Here is a 20,551-nt window from a genome sequence, read left to right on the forward strand (position 1 = left end):
CTGTGCAAGACCACATGTTTGTCCAGTATGCTGTGAGTGCATCACCTGCAATTCATGTATGTCCATTGGTTCATGTGTAACCACAATGAGCGTTTCCCAGCTATTAGATCATTCCGACATGGCATTCAGTATAGAACAATGGGGGTGATTCTGAGTTGTTCGCTCGCTAGCTGCTTTTAGCAGCATTGCACACGCTAGGCCGCCGCCCTCTGGGAGTGAATCTTAGCTTAGCAGAATAGCGAACGAAAGATTCACAGAATAGTGAAAAGAAATTTCTTAGCAGTTTCTGAGTAGCTCCAGACCTACTCAGAAATAGCGATCAGCTCAGGCCGTTTCGTTCCTGGTTTGACGTCACACATACGCCCAGCGTCCGGCCAGCCACTCCCCCGTTTCTCCAGACACTCCCGCGTTTTTCCCTGGCATGCCTTCGTTTTTCCGCACACTCCCAGAAAACGGCCAGTTTCCGCCCAGAAACACCCACTTCCTGTCAATCACACTACAATCACTTCAACGATGAAAAATCTTCGTTCGGGCGTGAGTAAATCTACAAAGTTTTGTGGTAAAATACTAACCGCATGCGCCCTGCGAACCATGCGCATGCGCATTTTTGCCTTAATCGCTCCGTTGCGAAAATCGGCAACGAGCTAACAACTCGGAATGACCCCCAATATTCATTGGAAACAAAGGAGTCTATGAGGGTCATCCTGAGTTGATCGGTCGCTAGCAATTTTTTGCAGTGCTGCGAACAGATAGTCGCCGCCTATGGGGAAGTGTATGTTTACTTTGCAAATGTGCGAACGCGTGTGCAGCTGAGCGGTACAAAAAAGTTTTGTGCAGTTTCTGAGTAGGTCGGAACTTACTCAGCCGCTGCGATCACTTCAGCCTGTTCTTGCCCGGAATTGACTTCAGACACCCGCCCTGCAAACGCTTGGACACGCCTGCGTTTTTCCAAACACTCCCAGAAAACAATCAGTTGACACCCACAAACGCCCTCTTCCTGTCAATCTCCTTGTGATCGGCTGTGCGAATGGATTCTTTGTTAAATCCATCGCTCAGCAACGATCCGCTTTGCACCCGTACGACGCGCCTGCGCATTGCGGGGCATACGCATGCGCAGTTCTGACCTGATCACTGCGCTGCGAAAATTCGCAGCGTGCGATCGGGTCAGAATGACCCCCTATGTACTAAGAGATAAGGGGGGTTATTCCGACCTGATCGCACGCTAGGTTTTTTCGCTGAGGTGCGATCAGGTTAAAATTCGGCAAAACTGCGCATGCGGGTGCAGAGCGGATCGTTGCTGAGTGATGGATTTAACGAAGAATCCATTCGCACAACGGATCGCAAGGAGATTGACAGGAAGAAGGCGTTTGTGGGTGGCAACTGACCGTTTTCTGGGAGTGGTTGGGAAGCGTTTGCAGGGCGGGTGTCTGACGTTAATTCCGGGCACGGACAGGCTGAAGTGATCGCAGCGGCTGAGTAAGTTCTGGGCAACTCAGAAACTGCACAAAACTTTTTTGTACCGCTCCGCTGCAAAAGTATTTGCACACTTGCAAAGCGAAAATACACTCCCCCATAGGCGGCTACTATCTGATCGCAGCGCTGCAAAAAGTAGCTAGCGAGCGATCAACTTGGAATGACACCAAAAGTACCAGCCAATCAGCTCCTAACTGTCATTTCACAGGCTGTGTATACAAAATAACAGGAGCTGGTTGGTTGGTACTTTATCTCCATCTGCTTTATCTCTCTCCAAGGCTTAGTACATAGACCCCAATATCCCCGTCCTGCCTTCTCCAGGAACCTTAGTGACATCCATTCCTATTAAGACTCTTAGGCAAGAAACTGGTTAAGCACTTCAGCCTCTCATTCCCTCTGTTTGTCAAAATAAACATGCTGTACATAAAATGTTTCCGTATCTTGGCCCTTGGCAAGAGCCTAGGTTACCATTATGGATGATTCTGCACTGGTGAGGTCATCATAGATTTTTCAATCAAGGAAGTAGAGGCCTTGGGTTTAATAAGTCCATGATCGTCTCTTTACATGGTTGTAGTATGATGTCCCGGCGTTGGGGATGCCAGCGGTCACATGACTGACCCTGGCATCCAGAAACTGAGAATCCCAACACGTTTGGGGAATAAGTGCGCTAAACCTCCCCCCACCTACCGTATCCCTCCTCCGGTAGTGGCTAGGGCTTAATCTAGGGTTGTCTGCTAGGACTAAATTTTGGGGAGTGGCGGCTATGGCTAACTACCCCCTAGTGCCTAGACCTACCCCCCCTAATGCCCAACCCTACCTACCCTTCCCCGGCCCTAACTCTAATACACACAGCGATACTTACCTTTGGGATGTCGGCTGTTGGTGTACCAGGGCTGGTCTTCTGAGCGTTGTCTTGGTTGTGACCACTGTCATCCCGACCTCCGGGATGCCAAATGCATCCCCTTTCCATGATTGGTCCTACTGCTGGATAATTTCTTGACATGAGTGGCACCAAAAGGGAAATGACGCGACATACAGTACCTGGACCCAGAAGCCATGCCCCCAAGATGGTATGACCATGCAACCTTCAGCGGCACCACAGCGCAACATTTACCATATCACATAGGGCCGTGTGGTCACCCAAACCCTAAAGTACAGGGGCCCAAAGTGTGTTGTGTTGGCGCTGGGCAAAGCGCATTAATATTAACTTTGATATCAGACGCACAAGCTAATGTTTCTGTTGATGCTGTTACAAGTAAAAACAAAAAGAGATTAAAAATAATATTACCAAATATGCTTTAAGTTATGGAGTAGACCCGAGGAGGTTGAGAAAGCCTGTAGTGCTAGTCTGGAAGATACTCAACAAACATTAAAACATGCTAAAGCGTAAACAAAAGACGTCACAGTCAGAAAAATGGTGACATAAAGTTGTTTAGATACGTCCCCAATATTAGAGGCTGCTGTACCGTACTCTGGCCCTCATTCCGAGTTGTTCGCTCGCTAGCTGCTTTTAGCAGCATTGCACACGCTAAGCCGCCGCCCTCTGGGAGTGTATTTTAGCTTAGCAGAATAGCGAACGAAAGATTAGCAGAATTGCGAATAGAAATTTCTTAGCAGTTTCTGAGTAGCTCCAGACTTACTCCTACATTGCGATCAGTTTAGTCAGTTTCGTTCCTGGTTTGACGTCACAAACACACCCAGCGTTCGACCAGACACTCCCCCGTTTCTCCAGCCACTCCCGCGTTTTCCCCGCGTTTTTCTGCACACTCCCAGAAAACGGGCAGTTTCCGCCCAGAAACACCCACTTCCTGTCAATCAACTACAATCAGCAGAACGATGAAAAAACTTTGTTACGCCGTGAGTAAAATACCTAACTTTTGTGCTAATTTACTTGGCGCAGGCACACTGCGAACATTGCGCATGCGCAGTTTGCGACTAATCGCTCCGTTGCGAAAAAAAATAACGAGCGAACAACTCGGAATGACCCCCTTACTACAGAAGTGATTTTACTTGAACTCTCAAAATGAAGCGTAGATGGAAAATTTGATATTGTATCTTGAGACTTAATGATCTAAAATTCTGTAGCTTTTATTGTTTTGTTTTAAGTCTTTAAAAAAAAAACCCGGTAAAGAAATATACCCACAATATGCACTCAGAAGGCCTACAACTGAAATATAATACATGTATCTGATAATATAAGTAAAAATTTCATAAGGCTCCTTATCAAAGCAACAAATGTTTCTGTTTACGTATGACTACAGCAACCATTCCAATGAAAATGAATAAAAACCATCTGTGTCCTGTCTAGTCAATGAAAAAAAAAATGAAAAAAAGTAGTAACACAAATATAGACAAACATAAATAGGTATAAATATGACGCCAGACTCATACAACCCTCTGTGTGAAAGATGTAATAAGCTTTATTGCTGACATTCCTGTTGTAAGCAAATGACCGTTTCAAATGGAAAGCAATGAATAAATGATAATTATGGCTTTGTAAATATGTTAAAGTCATAGTTGCCTGGTTGCGTGCTCTCTAGTCATGTTCAGGAGACTTGTGGCTTCGGGGTAGACCTAACGGATTACTGAGAGAGCAGGCATTTCTCCAGAACAGTATTTACCTGCTGCAGGGTGGTTATTGTGGGGTGAAATGCGTCATGTAACCCCACCCTTCACCGTAATTACTTCTGATTCTCAGTGGTAACTGCAGTGTGTGACTTATTATGGTGTGGTGAAACGCGTCCTGTAACCCCACCCTCCACCGTAATTACTTATGCTTCTCAGTGGTAAATGCAATGTGTGTGATTTGTTATGGTGGGGTGAAACGCGTCATGTAACCCCACTCTCCACCGTAATTACTTCTGCTTGATGACTACATCCTCCGCTTACCAACTCTTTTCTGTCCTCATCACCGCATCTCCTGAAAGTCCTTAAATGTATTTCATTAATAATAAATTGCTAGTATAGATTAAATGATAAACACACTTCTGTAGTATAAACTAAACTTGTAAGCAGAGCCATCTTATTTCTTTGTATTTTATTAATAAATAAATAAATAAATAAATAGAATATTGATAAGGATGAAATTTGTACCTTAATGGAGCCTAGCTTAAGGCCCGCACCACACACCAGCTTGTAGAAAATAGAGAAAACGCCCCAGCTGAAATTCCTCTGTAGGGGCCTTCTTGGATTCACACCAAGACACATATTTTCTCCAAATACGGTGGTAATGCTTCACCGTTACTTCTTTTCTAGCCTGAAGTAGAGTGGGGATAACTTCACTGGGAATCCTCTTCCGGGCTAGAATACGGCATTCAACCGCCATGCCGTCAAACGCAGCCGTGGTAAGTCCTGGAACACACACGGACCTTGCTGTAACAGGTCCTCTCGTGGAGGAAGAGGCCACAGATCTCCTATGAGCAACTCCTGAAGATCTGGATACCAGGCCCTCTTCGGCCAGTCTGGGACAATGAGTATCGCCGGAACTCTTGTTCGTCTTACGATCCTTATCACCTTCGGGATGAGTGGAAGCGGCGGGAACACGTAGACCGACGGAAACACCCACAGTGTCACCAGGGCGTCCACCGCTATTGCTTGAGGGTCCCTTGACCTGGAACAATACCTCCGAAGTTTCTTGTTGAGGCGAGATGCCATCATGTCTACATGAGGAATTCCCCAGTGACTTGTCACGTCTGCGAAGACCTCTTTATGAAGACCCCACTCTCCTGGATGGAGATCGTGTCTACTGAGGAAGTCTGCTTCCCAGTTGTCCACTCCAGGAATGAAGACCGCCGCCAAAGTGCTTACATGTCTTTCCGCCCAGCGGAGAACTTTTGTGGCCTCTGCCATTGCCGCTCTGCTCTTTGTTTCGCCTTGGCGGTTTATGTACGCCACTGCTGTTACGTTGTCCGACTGAATCAAGACAGGCAGATCTTGAAGAAGATTTTCCGCTTGTCGAAGGCCGTTGTAAATGGCCCTTAATTCCAGAATGTTTATGTGCAGACAAGCCTCCTGACTTGACCATTTTCCCTGGAAATTTTCCCCCTGTGTGACTGCTCCCCATCCCCGGAGACTTGCATCTGTGGTTACCAGGATCCAATCCTGGATCCTGAACCTGCGTCCCTCTAGAAGGTGAGGACTGTGCAGCCACCACAGGAGAGAGATTCTGGTCCTGGAAGACAGGACTATTTTCCGGTGCATGAGCAGGTGAGACCCGGACCACTTGTCCAGCAGGTCCCACTGAAACACCCTGGCATGAAACCTGCCAAACGGAACGGCCTCGTAGGCCGCCAGCATCTTTCCCAGTAACCGAGTGCACTGATGAATCGACACCCTCGCCGGTTTCAGAATCCCTTTTACCATATTCTGGAAAAAAACTCTCTGTAACTCTGTGTCCAGAATCATGCCCAGGAACGACAGCCGCTTTTTCGGAACCAACTGTGATTTTGGCAAATTTAGGAGCCAACCATGTTGCTGTAGAATCTTCAGGGAGAGCCTGACGTGTTCTAGTAATTTCTCCCTTGATCTCGCCTTTATCAGGAGATCGTCCAAGTATGGGATAATTGTGACTCCTTGCTTGCACAAGAGGACCATCATTTCCGCCATCACCTTTGTGAAGATTCTTGGAGCTGTGGAAAGCCCAAACTGCAACATCTGAAATTGGTAATGACAATCCTGAACCGCAAACCTCAGGTACGCCTGATGCGGAGGGTAAATGGGGACGTGTAAGTACGCGTCCTTTATGTCTACTGACACCATAAAATCTCCTCCCTCCAGACTGGAGATCACTGCCCGAAGAGATTCCATTTTGAATTTGAATCTCTTCAGATAGAAATTGAGAGATTTTAAGTTCGGAATCGGTCTGACCGAGCCATCCGGCTTCGGTACCACGAACAGGCTTGAATAAAAGCCTTTTCCTTGTTGTGACGGTGGTACTGTGACAATGACCTGATGTAGACACAGCTTTTGTATGGCCGCGCATACCACCTCCCTTTCCGGGAGAGAAGCTGGCAAGGCTGATTTGAAAAAACGTTGAGGGGGCACGTCTTGAAACTCCAGCCTGTAACCTTGGGTTACAATGTCCAATACCCAAGGATCCAGGCCCGAGCGAACCCAGACCTGACTGAAGAGTTTGAGACTTGCCACCACTAGAGCGGACTCCTGTAAAGGAGCCCCAGCGTCATGCGGAGGATTTTGCAGCAGCCGTTGAGGGCCTCTGCTCCTGGGAACCTGCCACTGCAGGTGATCTTTTTCCCCTTCTCCTACCTCTAGTAGCAAGGAAGGAGCCCCCTCGCCCTCTTTTGTACTTATTGGGTCGAAAGGACTGCATCTGATAGTGATGCATTTTCTTCTGCTGTGCAGGAACATAAGGTAGAAACGATGACTTACCCGCAGTAGCCGTAGATACCAGGTCCGCGAGGCCGTCACCAAACAAGACACTACCTTTATACGGCAGAGTTTCCATATTTTTCTTTGAGTCAGCATCAGCATTCCATTGACGAATCCACAATGCCCTCTTAACCGAGACTGACATGGCATTGGCCTTTGATCCCAAAATGCCAATATCCCTTGAAGCGTCTTTTAGATACCCTGCAGCGTCCCTTATGTAACTTAAAGTTACGAGAATGCTATCCCTGTCCAGGGTATCAGTTTCAGAGGATAAATTATCCGCCCACTTTTCAATAGCGCTACTCACCCATGCCGATGCCACGGTAGGTCTGAGCAGCGTACCCGTAGCGACATAGATCGATTTCAATGTGCTTTCCTGTCAACGATCTGCAGGATCCTTCAAGGCTGCCGTGTCCGGACTCGGAAGAGCCACCTTTTTGGACAGTCGGGATAAGGCCTTATCCACAGAGGGGGTTGACTCCCACATTATCCTGTCCCCCGAGGGAAATGGATATGTCAGCAGAATTCTCCTGGGAATCAAAAACTTTTTGTCAGGATTTTCCCAAGCCTTTTCAAAAAGAGTATTCAGTTCATGAGAGGGAGGGAATGTTACCTCAGGTTTCTTACCCTTATACATGCAGACCCTCGTATCAGGAACCTCAAAGTCCTCCGTGATATTCAACACGTCCTTTATTGCCACAATCATGTACTGGATATTCTTAGCCAGTTTAGGATTCAATCTGGTATCAGTATAGTCGACACAGGAATCAGTATCCGTGTCGGTATCTGTGTCCACTAACTGGGCAAATGAACGTTTCTGTGACCCCGAAGGGGTTTGTGACAATGCATCCTCCATGGACCTTCTCCATGCTCGGTGCTGGGACTCAGATTTATCAAACCTCTTATTTAACAAAGCCATATTGGCATTCAAAGCACTCAAAATATTCACCCAATCCGCAGTCGGCGGTGTCGACGGGGTCACTCCCACTGCCTGTACTGTCTCCACACCTACTTCCTCCTGGGAAGAGCATTCAGCCTCAGACATGCCGACACACGTGCACCGACACCACCAAACACTCTGGGCTATAGGGGACAGACCCACACTAAGCCTGTCAGAGAGACACAAAGGGAGTTTTGCCAGCTCACACCCCAACGCCTAACTTTGTTCTGAAGTGTGCAATACACAGCCCCAGAGATGTCAGCGCTTTTCTTATCAGAAATAATCAGCATTAAATAAACTGTGCCCCCCCTGTTCTGCCCCTGTTACTTGTTACAGTGGAGAGGAAGGCTCAGCGTCTCTGCAGCTCTGTTGGAGAGAAAATGGCGCTGGTTAGAGCTATGAGGGCTAAGCCACGCCCCCTCAATGGCACGCTTCAGTCCCGCTTCCTTTGAAAATATATTTATACTGGCGGGGGTATAATATGTGCCCAGGCACCCATATGTATTTGCCAGTGCCAGATCTAAGGTTTCCTGCTGCCCAGGGTGCCCCCCCCCTGCACCCTGCACCCAACAGTGCCGCTGTGTGTGCGTGAGCATGGCGCGCAGCACGACCGCCGCGCGGTACCTCAGTCAGCGTCTGCCGTCTCTGAAGTCTTCTTCACTTCTGTATACTCACCCGGCTTCTTTCTTCTGGCTCTGCAAGGGGGTTGACGGCGCGGCTCCGGGAACGAGCATCTAGCACGGCTAGCGATCAGACCCTCTGGAGCTAATGGTGTCCAGTAGCCTAAGAAGCAGAGCCTTTGAACTCATTAGAAGTAGGTCTGCTTCTCTCCCCTCAGTCTCACGAAGCAGGGAGCCTGTTGTCAGCAGTGCTCCCTGAAAATAAAAAACCTAACTAAGTCTTTTTCAGAGAAACTCAGGAGAGCTCCCCTGTTAGTGTCCAGTCTCTCTGGGCACAGAATCTAACTGGGGTCTGGAGGAGGGGCATAGAGGGAGGAGCCAGTTCACACCCAGTAAAAGTCTTAGAGTGCCCATGTCTCCTGCGGATCCCGTCTATACCCCATGGTCTATGAAGTGTCCCCAGCATCCTCTAGGACGTATGAGAAATAATGAAAAATACTATTAATCCATAAAGGTCTATAAATTGGTATAATGGGCAATTTATTGTAAATGATATTGCATAGCAAAATTTGAATGCGCTTAAGCCTGAGAACAGGTGCAAACACAGGCTGGTGGTGCGGTCACCAGCACTAGCGAGACAATTCTGATTGGCTGATTACAGATTCGCCTCTGAAGCAGATAGGTGCTTTCGTTGTGACTCATGCATCTATTACGTTCATGGGTGTATATTTTTGGAAATTTTTCTGTTTTGTTTTCGGACACAAGGAGAGTTGTAATTGATGTATTAGAGGTTTTCAGCTTTCATTCAAAGCTAATAGCAAAAGTGTATTTCATTGTAAAAGCAGTTATTTAAAAATTGTGTGCTAGTTTCTGTCATGTGTGCTTGATGCAAACCTTGTGCACACATTTCGCAATTGTCATCACTAATTAAATTGTTTAACTTTCCTGCAGTTTGGTGATTAGAGAATAACTAATAAAGTCTAAATATCGAACAATTGCTGACAGTATAAAAGTAGTGATAATGCACAACTTGAAGTCAAACGCCTATCATGTGACTCCAATCTACTAATATCACTATTTATTTCTTGTAGCTGGCCTTGCTACCGAACAGTGTGTCCGAAACCAGCAAACACATCACAGCTGACAAGGTCTTAGCCTCCACCATGTATGTTCAAGGACCTCCTGGTTTACCAGGAACACAAGGACCCCAAGGTAACAAAACAGTGCATTAATCTCTCTGCAGTACTGTGGGGCCTATTGGTAAATCTCAATCATGTGTAAATGACTTTCACAAAAAGTTAAATAAAAATGAGGTTCAGGGATGGATTGGGTGCATGGCTGGGTAGGACAGTTGTCTGGCCTCAGTCTATTGCCTGGTGGCTAGCACAAGCCCAGGGACCAGCTACTCTGTTACAGGTGCTGCATGGGTCAGCTCTTGATTGACTAATAAAAAATTGGATATTATTTTGCCTTAAGTTTAAATTCTGTCATTAAGTTGATAATATTTGAAATATACTTAAGCATCTATATGATGGTCATAGGAATGTTCTCTGTATTGTTTAGAGATCTTTGAGATGCTCTTAGTTTTGTGTGGCAGTCATTAGGGGGCTCCCTGTATTGAACGGCAGTCACTAGGATGCATAGTAGTTTATTACAGTGCATCCGGAAAGTATTCACAGCGCTTATCTTTTTCCACATTTTGTTATGTCACAGCCTTATTCCAAAATGGAATAAAGTTATTTTTCCCTGCAAATTTATAAAAAATAAAAAAACTAAGAAATCACATGAACATAAGTATTCACAACCTTTTTTCAATACTTTGTTGATGCACCTTTGGCAGCAATTGCAGCCTCAAGTCTTTTTTAATATGATGCCACAAGCTTGGCACACCTGTCTTTGGGCAGTTTCGCCCATTCCTCTTTGCAGCACCTCTCAAGCTCCATCAGGTTGGATGGGAAGCGTGGGTGCACAGCCATTTTCAGATCTTTCCAGAGATGTTTAATCGGATTCAAGTCTGGGCTCTGGCTGGGCCACTCAAGGACATTCACAGAGTTGTCCTGAAGCCACTTCTTTAATATCTTGGCTGTGTGCTTAGGGTCGTTGTCCTGCTGAAAGATGAACCTTCGCCCCAGTCTGAGGTCAAGAGCGCTCTGGAGCAGGTTTTCATCCAGGATGTCTCTGTATATTGCTGCATTCATCTTTACCTCTATCTTGACTAGTCTCCCAGTTCCTGCCGCTGAAAAACATCCGCACGGCATGATGCTGCCACCACCATGCTTCACTGTAGGGATGGTATTGGCCTGTGATGAGCGGTGACTGGTTTCTTCCAAACATGACGCATGGCATAAACACCAAAGAGTTCAATCTTTGTCTCATCAGACCAGAGAATTTTGTTTCTCATACTCTGAGAGTCCTTCAGGTGAATTTTGGCAAACTCCAGGTGGTCTGCCATGTACTTTTTACTAAGGAGTGACTTCTGTCTGGCCACTCTACCATACAGTCTTGATTGGTGGATTGCTGCAGAGATGGTTGTCCTTCTGGAAGGTTCTCCTCTCTCCACAGAGACTTGCTGTAGCTCTGACAGACTGACCATCGGGTTCTTGGTCACCTCCCTGACTAGGGCCCTTTTCCCCTGATCGCTCAGTTTAGATGGCTGGCCAGCTCTAGGAAGAGTCCTGGTGGAATTTCTTCCATTTACGGATGATGGAGGCCACTGTGCTCATTGGGACCTTCAAAGCAGCAGATATTTTTCTGTACCATTCCTCGAGACAATCCTGTGTCGGAGGTCTACAGACAATTCCTTTGACTTCATGCTTGGTTTGTGCTCAGACATGCAAGTGTGGGACCTTATATAGACAGATGTGTGCCTTTCCAAATCATGTCCAGTTAACTAAATTTACCACAGGTGGACTCCAATTAAGCTGTAGGGACATCTCAGGGATGATCAGTGGAAACAGGATGCACCTGAGCTCAATTATGAGCTTCATGGCAAAGGCTGTGAATACTTATGTACATGTGATTTCTTAGTTTTTTATTTGTCAGAAATTTGCAAAAATCGCAAAAAAATTTTTTTTTCACGTTGTCATTATGGGGTATTGTGTGTAGAATTTTGAGGGAAAAATGAATTTATTCCATTTTGGAATAAGACTGTAACATAACAAAATGTGGAAAAAGTGAAGCGTTGTGAATACTTTCCGGATGCATTGTACCTCCTGACTGACCAAACTCATGATCCATTTGCACAATCAAGGACTCATTCTGAGTTCAGACCAAATAAAAAAAGCTACAGTATTTGGCGGCAAAGCCAATCTGCAATGCAGGTGGGGCAGATCTAACGTGCAGAGAGAGTTAGGTTTGGGTAGAGTGTGTTCAACCTGAAATCTAAATTGCAGTGTAAAAATAAAGCTGTCTAGCATTTGTGGGCTACATGCAAAAGCAGCAAGGATTTACCCTGCACAGAAACAATATACCTAAATCTCTCTGCACATGTTACATCTGCTGTGCAAATGATTGCCGCTTTAAAAATCCAGCCAGACTTCCATGAAATCCCGCACCTCCTACTTATCACAGCTTATTACATTTTACCCATAGTCTAGAATTATATTAGCAATCTAATTATTATAATTTCTATAAATTGATTACACCTTGATTTTGATTTTTAAAGGATTACCTGGTCCCAAAGGAAGTGCCGGACAGCCCGGTCTCCCCGGATCTCCTGGACCACCAGGCCCCCGAGGATTCATGGGACCAGTGGGTCCATCTCCTGAGATATCTTATATTAAACAAGGAAAGAGAGGCCCTGTGGTGAGTATTGTGCCGGCATTTAAAGAGTAACTAAAGCTAATTTAGAAATGACTGGCCAGGAGCCTGGGGGCCACCTAGACCCCAGGAGCTTTAGGGATTTTAATAAAGAGAAATACAATTTAGATGCCTTTTTAATGCTCCTGTTGTCACCTGAGATTCAATTGTTAGGCCAGTTAGAGAATGACGACGCAAGGACTAATTAAAGCCTCCATTCACTAAAGGCCTTATTGAGTAAGAAACACGAATGTCCGAAAATTGCAAATGAGCGAATTTTGGGTATTTGCACATGCGCAGTGGCTGCGGTACACATGCGTCAGCATTCTCATAGCGATCGCATTCCGGAAGGATGCCATAGCTGCGTAAATGGGGGGAGTGGTCCAGACAACGAAGGCGTGTCTGGACCGGTTTAGGGGCGGCTGCGTCATCATGTCACATGTCAGTCCTAGTCATGCTGGATAGACACAATATACAGATGGAGCCTCCCTGATCTAGCCTTCTCTGCTGCACCTAGGTGCACCAAGGTTTATTAGCATAAGCCTTTCATCTGTTGTTCTAAGCTGCAATACAATACAGAGAGAACATTACAGCAGGGGATTAAGTCCGACAGCACTGGCTCAGGTAATCCTATTAAAGGGATAGATGAGCAGGGCTCCAGCTGTATATGTATTTTTACTGCAGTAAAATCGTTTCCTAGAGACACATAGTTGGTCCTCTTACTTGTCCTGCAAATTCTGTGAGATGATCACCTGACATATGATTGTGCATATGTTGGGGGAATCAGCGCCTGGGAGAGGTGTATATAAATCTCACAATGGTACATCTCCCCTGCAGGGCTGTCTTTGCAGCATTGTAGTCCCTAGGTAAAGCAATGCACCGAGGCCCTTACACACTTATTCACAGGAATACATAAAAAAACCTTACCCCTCCTGTGGTCCCGTGCTGTCTCTCCACATGCTTCCATACAGTGAATGGCTTTCAGCGATCTGATTGGTGGATAGCTCCAGCCATCCACCAATCAGCATGCTGACAGCCATTCACTGCCTGGCTGCAGGTAGGTGGAGAATGCAACCTGGCCGCTCTGATTGTGTGTAATTCACAATCAGAGCAGCTGGACTGCATTCTCTACATGCCTCCCAAGAAGCTTCAGAGGCACAAGCCTGCCCCTGCTCAAAAGCCCCTAAAATCGTGGTGCCCTGGGCACCTGCCCAGTATGCTAATACGTTAAAATGGACCCGCTCCCCTGTGTAGCTGCACTAAATTGACCCCTGGAGCAGCTCTCACCAGACCTTCTCCTGCATACAGTGTCTTGTCCCACTCAGCAGGGTGAGGGTCTGCCGGTGCTTGAAGTTTCAACACACCATGGCCATTCAATAAAAAAATCTGCCCCCGAGGGGTCGGTATGTAAGTAGACTGAGCGCTCTTGCTGGGCAAGTTAATGATTGTGGCATGTAAGTGATCGTCCCTTCCCTCTGGATATGACCAGAACCCCCCATCTCTGGGGGGGAGACAAGGGAGGTACGTCCATTACATGGGACCCACCACTAGTTACGCCACTGGGACACATGCTATATATGTAGGTGAGGATGTCAGAAATAAGGGGGTTTGGATACTTTTTAACAGCGCTGCAGTGTACAGCCAAGTTAACATGGAACAATTTATTTACCTTCGTGATTCATATCTGATAATTCCTGTTTTGTTGTCCAGTGGTCCTGATGTTATTTCGTAGTCTATGTATTTTTAGGAATGCTGCGTTCTAAAATAATTTGGTTTCTCATTTAGGGCCCACCCGGAGCTGCAGGGAAGGATGGACTGAAGGTATGTGTACTAAATGACTGTTTTTTTCGTGTTGTACCCCCTGGGCCATGACAGGTTTATGTGTTGGGTTGGATAATTTGTAAGGGCAGCATATCATTAATAAAATGCCTCATTGGCTTGGCTACATATGCTGTAATTCTTGTTCCCACACCGAGAGCTGAGAGAGACGCTGACGGTCCAATTTCAGCACACACACAAAACGAGGCAGAACGTTCGGGCTTACATCCGGCGTCACCCAGGCTAATTGTGGTCATCTTCTGTCCTCTGGCCATTGCTGTGTCCTCTTCATCCATGTTATCAACTTTTTTCTGACATATAGGCATAGTGTAACTTGCTATAGTGACTGCTGGGCTTATTTATACATTTCCCTCCCTATCTACAGTAGACCAGCGTCCCAATGTCAGTGATGCTATATAATTTGGGACGCAATTCCGAATTTATGGGAAAATGACTTGGGGAAGAAGATTATATAAAATCTTGAGCCTCTGCCACATTCCTGTAACCTAGAGGTAGACAACCTGTGACTCCCCCCGAGGAATCGTAGCTATAGAGCGACAGGTTGTCTCCTTACTGCCAGCAGACACTACGGACATTGATGCAACGTTAAGCATCCGAATTGTATTAAGTTGCGTCAGCTATATACAGCCAATGCATTCAGCTGCGCATTGTGCCCTATGTTCTTAACTAATTAGAAAAGCACACTTACCTACCAGACGATGGATCCACGGGCAATTGTGGGGTGGCATTGATGCCATTTATCATGCAAGGGAATTAGATGATGTCTAGTCACACAGCGGGGCTATGACCGCATGGTCTGCATCGAATCGGGTCATTAAGGCGTCACCCCACCCATTTCTGCAGGAACAATAGCAGAACTCCCAGGTGGCTTTCTCTTCTGGAATGTCCGGAACATTCCCATATTAGATGACTACAGTTATGTAGACGATAGTAGATGTAAGCTAAAAGGATTATGGGAACGAACTGTAATTTTTTTTCTATATTTCTCTGCACAATTCAAGTTTTATTTTATTCTATTTTTTTTATCGTGATAACTATATCTAAAGGGAGAAGAAGAACGCAAGTGTTACTTTCCGCTTAAACAAATAATGATTTTGTTTTTCTAGGGTGACAGAGGAGCTCCAGGTCCAAGGGGACTTCCGGTGAGTTCCAAGCTATCTACATCACAGAATTGTTTGTATGCATGTTTCATAGGAGAGTCAGGGAATTACTAATCTCCTCCCAGTTATTAATTTGGATAGACGTGGGCACCCAAAATATGGTCATTTATTCAGCAAATGTCAGCTTAACGCGAGCAGTTTCTGCAGAATGTACGGCTGTCCGTGTGCGTTGGCGTTGAGCTTTGACCCGGAGGGAATCTTGTTGTCCCTAAATCTAGTCTACCAGGGGGGATGGATATGCAGTGAGAAGGGGTAGTATAAGTTTAGCACATGAGCTAGCGCTGGACTGGAAAGATGATTCACACACTTTCTTAACTCGCACAGCCTACTGGACCCACTTCAGCCAGGATTTCGTGCCCAACACTCCACAGAGACAGCACTGACCAAAGTAGTGAATGATCTGGTCACTGCTAAATCTAAAGGCCATCACTCACTACTTATTCTCCTTGATCTCTCTGCTGCCTTTGACACTGTTGACCACTCTCTCCTCATACAAACACTACAATCCCTAGGTATTCAGGACACGGCCCTTTCTTGGTTCTCATCCTACTTACCAAATCGCTCCTTCAGTGTTCATTTCTCTGATTCCACCTCCTCTTCGCTACCTCTCTCAGTTGGAGTACCACAAGGCTCAGTCTTGGGTCCTCTGCTTTTCTCTATCTATACCATATCACTTGGCAAACTAATCAGCTCTTTCGAATTTCAGTATCATCTGTACGAAGATGATAATCAAATCTACCTATCCTCCCCTGATTTATCACCATCTGTATTGGGCCGTGTCACTGAATGCCTTTCTGCCATTTCATCTTGGATGACATCTCGCCACCTCAAACTTAATATTTCCAAAACAGAATTAATTATATTTCCACCGGCCAATAGTAGTTCCCAACCTGTAATCTCTATCACTGTTGATAACTCAGCAATCATCCCTATCCCACAAGCTCGCTGTCTAGGTCTCATTCTTGACTCTGAACTGTCCTTTGTTCCCCACATTCAGTCTGTCTCAAAATAATGTTACATACTGTACATCTAAGAAACATAGGTGTGCGCAGGGGGGGTGCCTGGTGCGCACAGGCACCCCCTAATGTCTGGCACCCCGGTCTCACATGCCTGATGCAGCAATCACCGAGCAGGCAGATTACTGTCCCCTCTGCGCTGCACCCTGTCAGGACTGCATTACTGACCGGATGCCTGGGTTAATCAAGGGTGCCACTGCCACCGGCTTTCAAATTCCCGGCTCCACCTCCACGTACAAAAACAGTGTGATGCTCGCACGCCCACCCGTCACACCCGCCACATGCCCACCTCTCTCCTTCTTTGCTATGCCAACGCCAGCCACTGATGAGGAGCAGCATGCAGCCAACGTTCCTCTTAGGAAGACAAGTTCAATACTGGCAGGCGGTCTGCAGCAGCATTGACACGTCACTTGTTTTTCCAGCAGCAGCAGTAACTAGTCTGCGACTGTCAGTGTCAGTTCAGTTACCGACTTGTAAGTAAGCTGATGCAGCTTGCAGGGGAAAGAGAGGGGGAGCCAGACCAGGCTGAGTAGGAGCAGTGTAATTGCAGTGAGTGCCATCAGGGTGTTTGTTTGGTGCACACCACAACATCTGACACTGTATCTGCTTTATTAGGATTTGTACAAGGGTGGATATTTTATATGCGTTGATCATCAATAGATGTGCTAGACATGCCCAAAAGGCGGAGCTAGACACACCCCTCCGACAGTGCACCCCCTAATAAAATGTGCTGCGCACGCCAGTGCTAAGAAACATATCCAAAATACGACCATATCTTACACAAGACAAGCAAAAACTCTGATCCATGCTCTCATTATCTCCCGCATTGATTATTGTAATAGTCTCCTGACTGGTCTTCCCAAACATAGGCTCTCACCACTACAATCCATTTTGAATGCAGCTGCGAGGCTAATCTTCCTCGCTAGATGTTCATCGTCTGCTGATCCGCTCTGTCAGTCCCTCCATTGGTTACCGGTGTTCTACCGTATTAAATATAAAATACTTTTACTTACATACAAGACTATAAACCAAACTGCACCAACATACATCTCCTCACTCATCTCAAAATATCTCCCTACCCGACCTCTCCGCTCTGCACAAGATCTGCGTCTCTCATCCACATGTATTACTTGTTCCCACTCAAAATTACAGGACATTATCCGGGCTTCACCCACTCTGTGGAATGCCCTCCCACGCACAATAAGACTCACCTCTAGTCTCCAATCCTTTGAACGTTTCCTGAAAACTCACCTCTTCAGACAAGCCTATCAAATTCCAGACCTACCCGCATAAACCTTCAATGCTTCCCTATGCAGTTACATCCTCTCTGTACAGTACACATAACCTCACATCACATATTTTGTCTTTCTTTACTCTTACACCCTCCTGACCCTTTGCCAACATTGCTGGGTGATTATGTCATACAACCCATTAAGAACCTAGTAATCTGGTGGACCATTATTCAATAGGTAGCATCAATCCTTGTGTATCAATGCCTATTTCCACTGGCGTGCGCAGCACATTTTGTTAGGGGGTGCACCGTCGGAGGGGTGTCTAGCATCGCGTTTTGGGCGTGTCTAGCACCATCTATTGATGGTCAACGCATATAAAATATCCACCTTTGTACCAATCCTAATAAAGCAGATGCATTGTCAGATGTTGTGGTGTGCTCCAAACAAACACCCCTGATGGCACTCACTGCATTTACACTGCTCCTCCTCAGCCTGGTCTGGCTCTCCCTCTCTTTCCCCTGCAAGCTGCAGCAGCTTACTTACAAGTCAGTAACTAAACTGACACTAACAGTCACTGACTAGTACTGACGCTGCTGGAAAAATAAGTGACGTGTCCATGCTGCTGCCGGCCGTCTGCCAGTATTGAATTTGTCTTCCTAAGAGGAACGCTGGCTGCATGCTGCTCCTCATCAGTGGCTGGCGTTGGCATAGCATAGAAGGAGCGAGGTGAGCGTGTGGCGGGTGTGATGGGTGGGCATGCGAGCAGCATGATGTAATCACGTCACATCGCACTGTTTTTGTACATGGAGGTGGAGCTGGGAATTTGAAAGCCGGTGTCAGTGGCACCCTTGATTAACCCAGGCGTCCGGTCAGTAATGCAGTCCTGACAGGGTGCAGCGCAGAGGGGACAGTAATCAGCCTGCTCGGCGATCGCTGCATCAGGCATTGAGATCGGGGTGCCGGACATTAGGGGGTGCCTGTGCGCACCAGGCACCCCCCCCTGCGCACACCTATGCCTATTTCCCTATAGATTGTAAGCTTGCGAGCAGGGCCTTCCTACCTCTATGTCTGTCTGTCTCTGCCCAGTTTTGTTCTATTACTGTTGTTCTAATTGTAAAGCGCAACGGAATATGCTGCGCTATACAGTATATGAAAATGTTAATAATAATAATAATTATTGCATGCAATACGGAGGAGAAAGTCAGGAACACTATATAATAAGGAGAGGATGTATACCCCCTAACATATTTTTCCTCTGAAAAAAAAAAGAACCCGCAGATATCATTTTTATGATCAAACTTTTACTTACCAATTAAATCTACCTTGTGTTTTTATTACTACAACCCTGCAGTTTTCTCCTGGGTATTTTTGCATACATTTATCTCTCAGTTTTAAAATGCTATTTTGAAACACCCTATAAAGTACAAATGTTCAGATACAATGTGTTTTTTATTTACAAATTACGGCGGCATGGATAAAAAACACAATTATACGGAGAAGCTGAATAGTGGGACCATTCAGAGGGTAATTGTAGGATAGATTTTACAAACTGAAGCAATTTTTGTCCATGTTCCAAAAATAACATAAAACAATATTGCCCACTGCCCCCCACCACCCCACCCCCACTGTATTAATTAGAAAAAAAAGAAGTTTGGTCCCTTTTGATGTTTATAACGTAAGGATAGAATCTTATCATATTTAGCAGCAATTAAGCCTTGAAGATATTTGAAATGGTGGTGGGGGTGGGGGGTTAGTTTAGGGGTGAAATATGATTGGACACATGTGGCCCCTCATATACACAGTATGCCTTATCCAAGTCATGCCTTCTACATATTATGCCTTCCTCACCAGCTTTAAAGACTAAACCTCCCCGCACTTTTAGTGGTCCCCAGTGTCTATAGAAAAGCACAAGCAAAAATGAGCATTGTGTTGCAATCATTTGATTGAAACATATCTTCAAATAACTGAGATTGAATGGGCATTGCTGGTATAATGTACTGTAGGGCACTGCTGGCATGTGGTGTGGGAGGGGAATGCTAATATAATGCACTGTTGGGTTCCGCTGATAAGTGATGTAGGAGGGCTCTGCTAGTATAATGTACTGTGGGGCACTGCGGGTATATATACCATAGGGCACTGCTGGATTGAGGTGTGGGAAGGCACGGTTGATATAATGTACTGTAGGGCACTGCTGGATTGAGGTGTGGGAGGGCACTGCTGGTATAATGTACTGTAGGGCACTGCTGGTATGTGGTGTGGGAGGGCACTGTTGGTATAATGTACTGTAGTGCACAGCTGGCATGTGGTGTGGGAGGGCACTGATGGTATAATGTACTGTAGGGCACTGCTGGTATGTGGTGTGGGAGGGCACTGCTGGTATAATGTACTGTAGGGCACTGCTGGTATGTGGTGTGGGAGGGCACTGCTGGTATAATGTACTGTAGGGCACTGCTGGTATGTGGTGTGGGAGGGCACTGCTGGTATAATGTACTGTAGGGCACTTCTGGTATGTGGCGTGGGAGGGCACTGTTGGTATAATGTACTGTAGGGCACTGCTGGTATGTGGCGTGGGAGGGCACTGGTGGTATAATGTACTGTAGGGCACTGCTGGTATGTGGTGTGGGAGGGCACTGCTGGTATAATGTACTGTAGGGCACTGCTGGTATGTGGTGTGGGAGGGCACTGCTGGTATAATGTTCTGTAGGGCACTGCTGGTATGTGGTATGGGAGGGCACTGGTGGTATAATGTACTGTAAGGCACTGCTGGTATGCGATGTGGGAGGGCACTGTTGGTATGTGATGTGGGAGGGCACTGCTGATATGCGATGTGGGAGGGCACTGCTGGTATGCGATGTGGGAGGGCACTGCTGGTATGCGATGTGGGAGGGCACTGCTGGTATGCGATGTGGGAGGGCACTGCTGGTATGCGATGTGGGAGGGCACTGTTGATATGCGATGTGGGAGGCCACTGCTGGTACATGTAATGTAGGGCACTATTGGTATGTAATGTGGGAGGGAACTGTTGGTATATACACTATGGGCCTAATTCAGCGATCGCAGTCTGAATCCCCATGTGGAGTGCGCA

At 46.4% G+C, this 20,551-nt stretch overlaps 1 protein-coding gene across 1 annotated transcript in view; it reads left to right on the forward strand.

The window, feature by feature from the left end:
• The window catches only part of CCBE1 (collagen and calcium binding EGF domains 1), a 420,878-nt gene that overhangs the window by 397,409 nt on the left and 2,918 nt on the right, over positions 1-20,551 (forward strand). The window contains exons 7-10 of the mRNA XM_063959304.1: positions 9,513-9,633; positions 12,086-12,225; positions 14,005-14,040; positions 15,165-15,200. Coding sequence (XP_063815374.1) covers positions 9,513-9,633; positions 12,086-12,225; positions 14,005-14,040; positions 15,165-15,200 — 333 coding nt within the window. The remainder of the gene's footprint in view (positions 1-9,512; positions 9,634-12,085; positions 12,226-14,004; positions 14,041-15,164; positions 15,201-20,551) is intronic.

This window comes from Pseudophryne corroboree, chromosome 1, assembly GCF_028390025.1.
Source record: "Pseudophryne corroboree isolate aPseCor3 chromosome 1, aPseCor3.hap2, whole genome shotgun sequence".
Lineage (NCBI taxonomy): Eukaryota > Metazoa > Chordata > Amphibia > Anura > Myobatrachidae > Pseudophryne > Pseudophryne corroboree.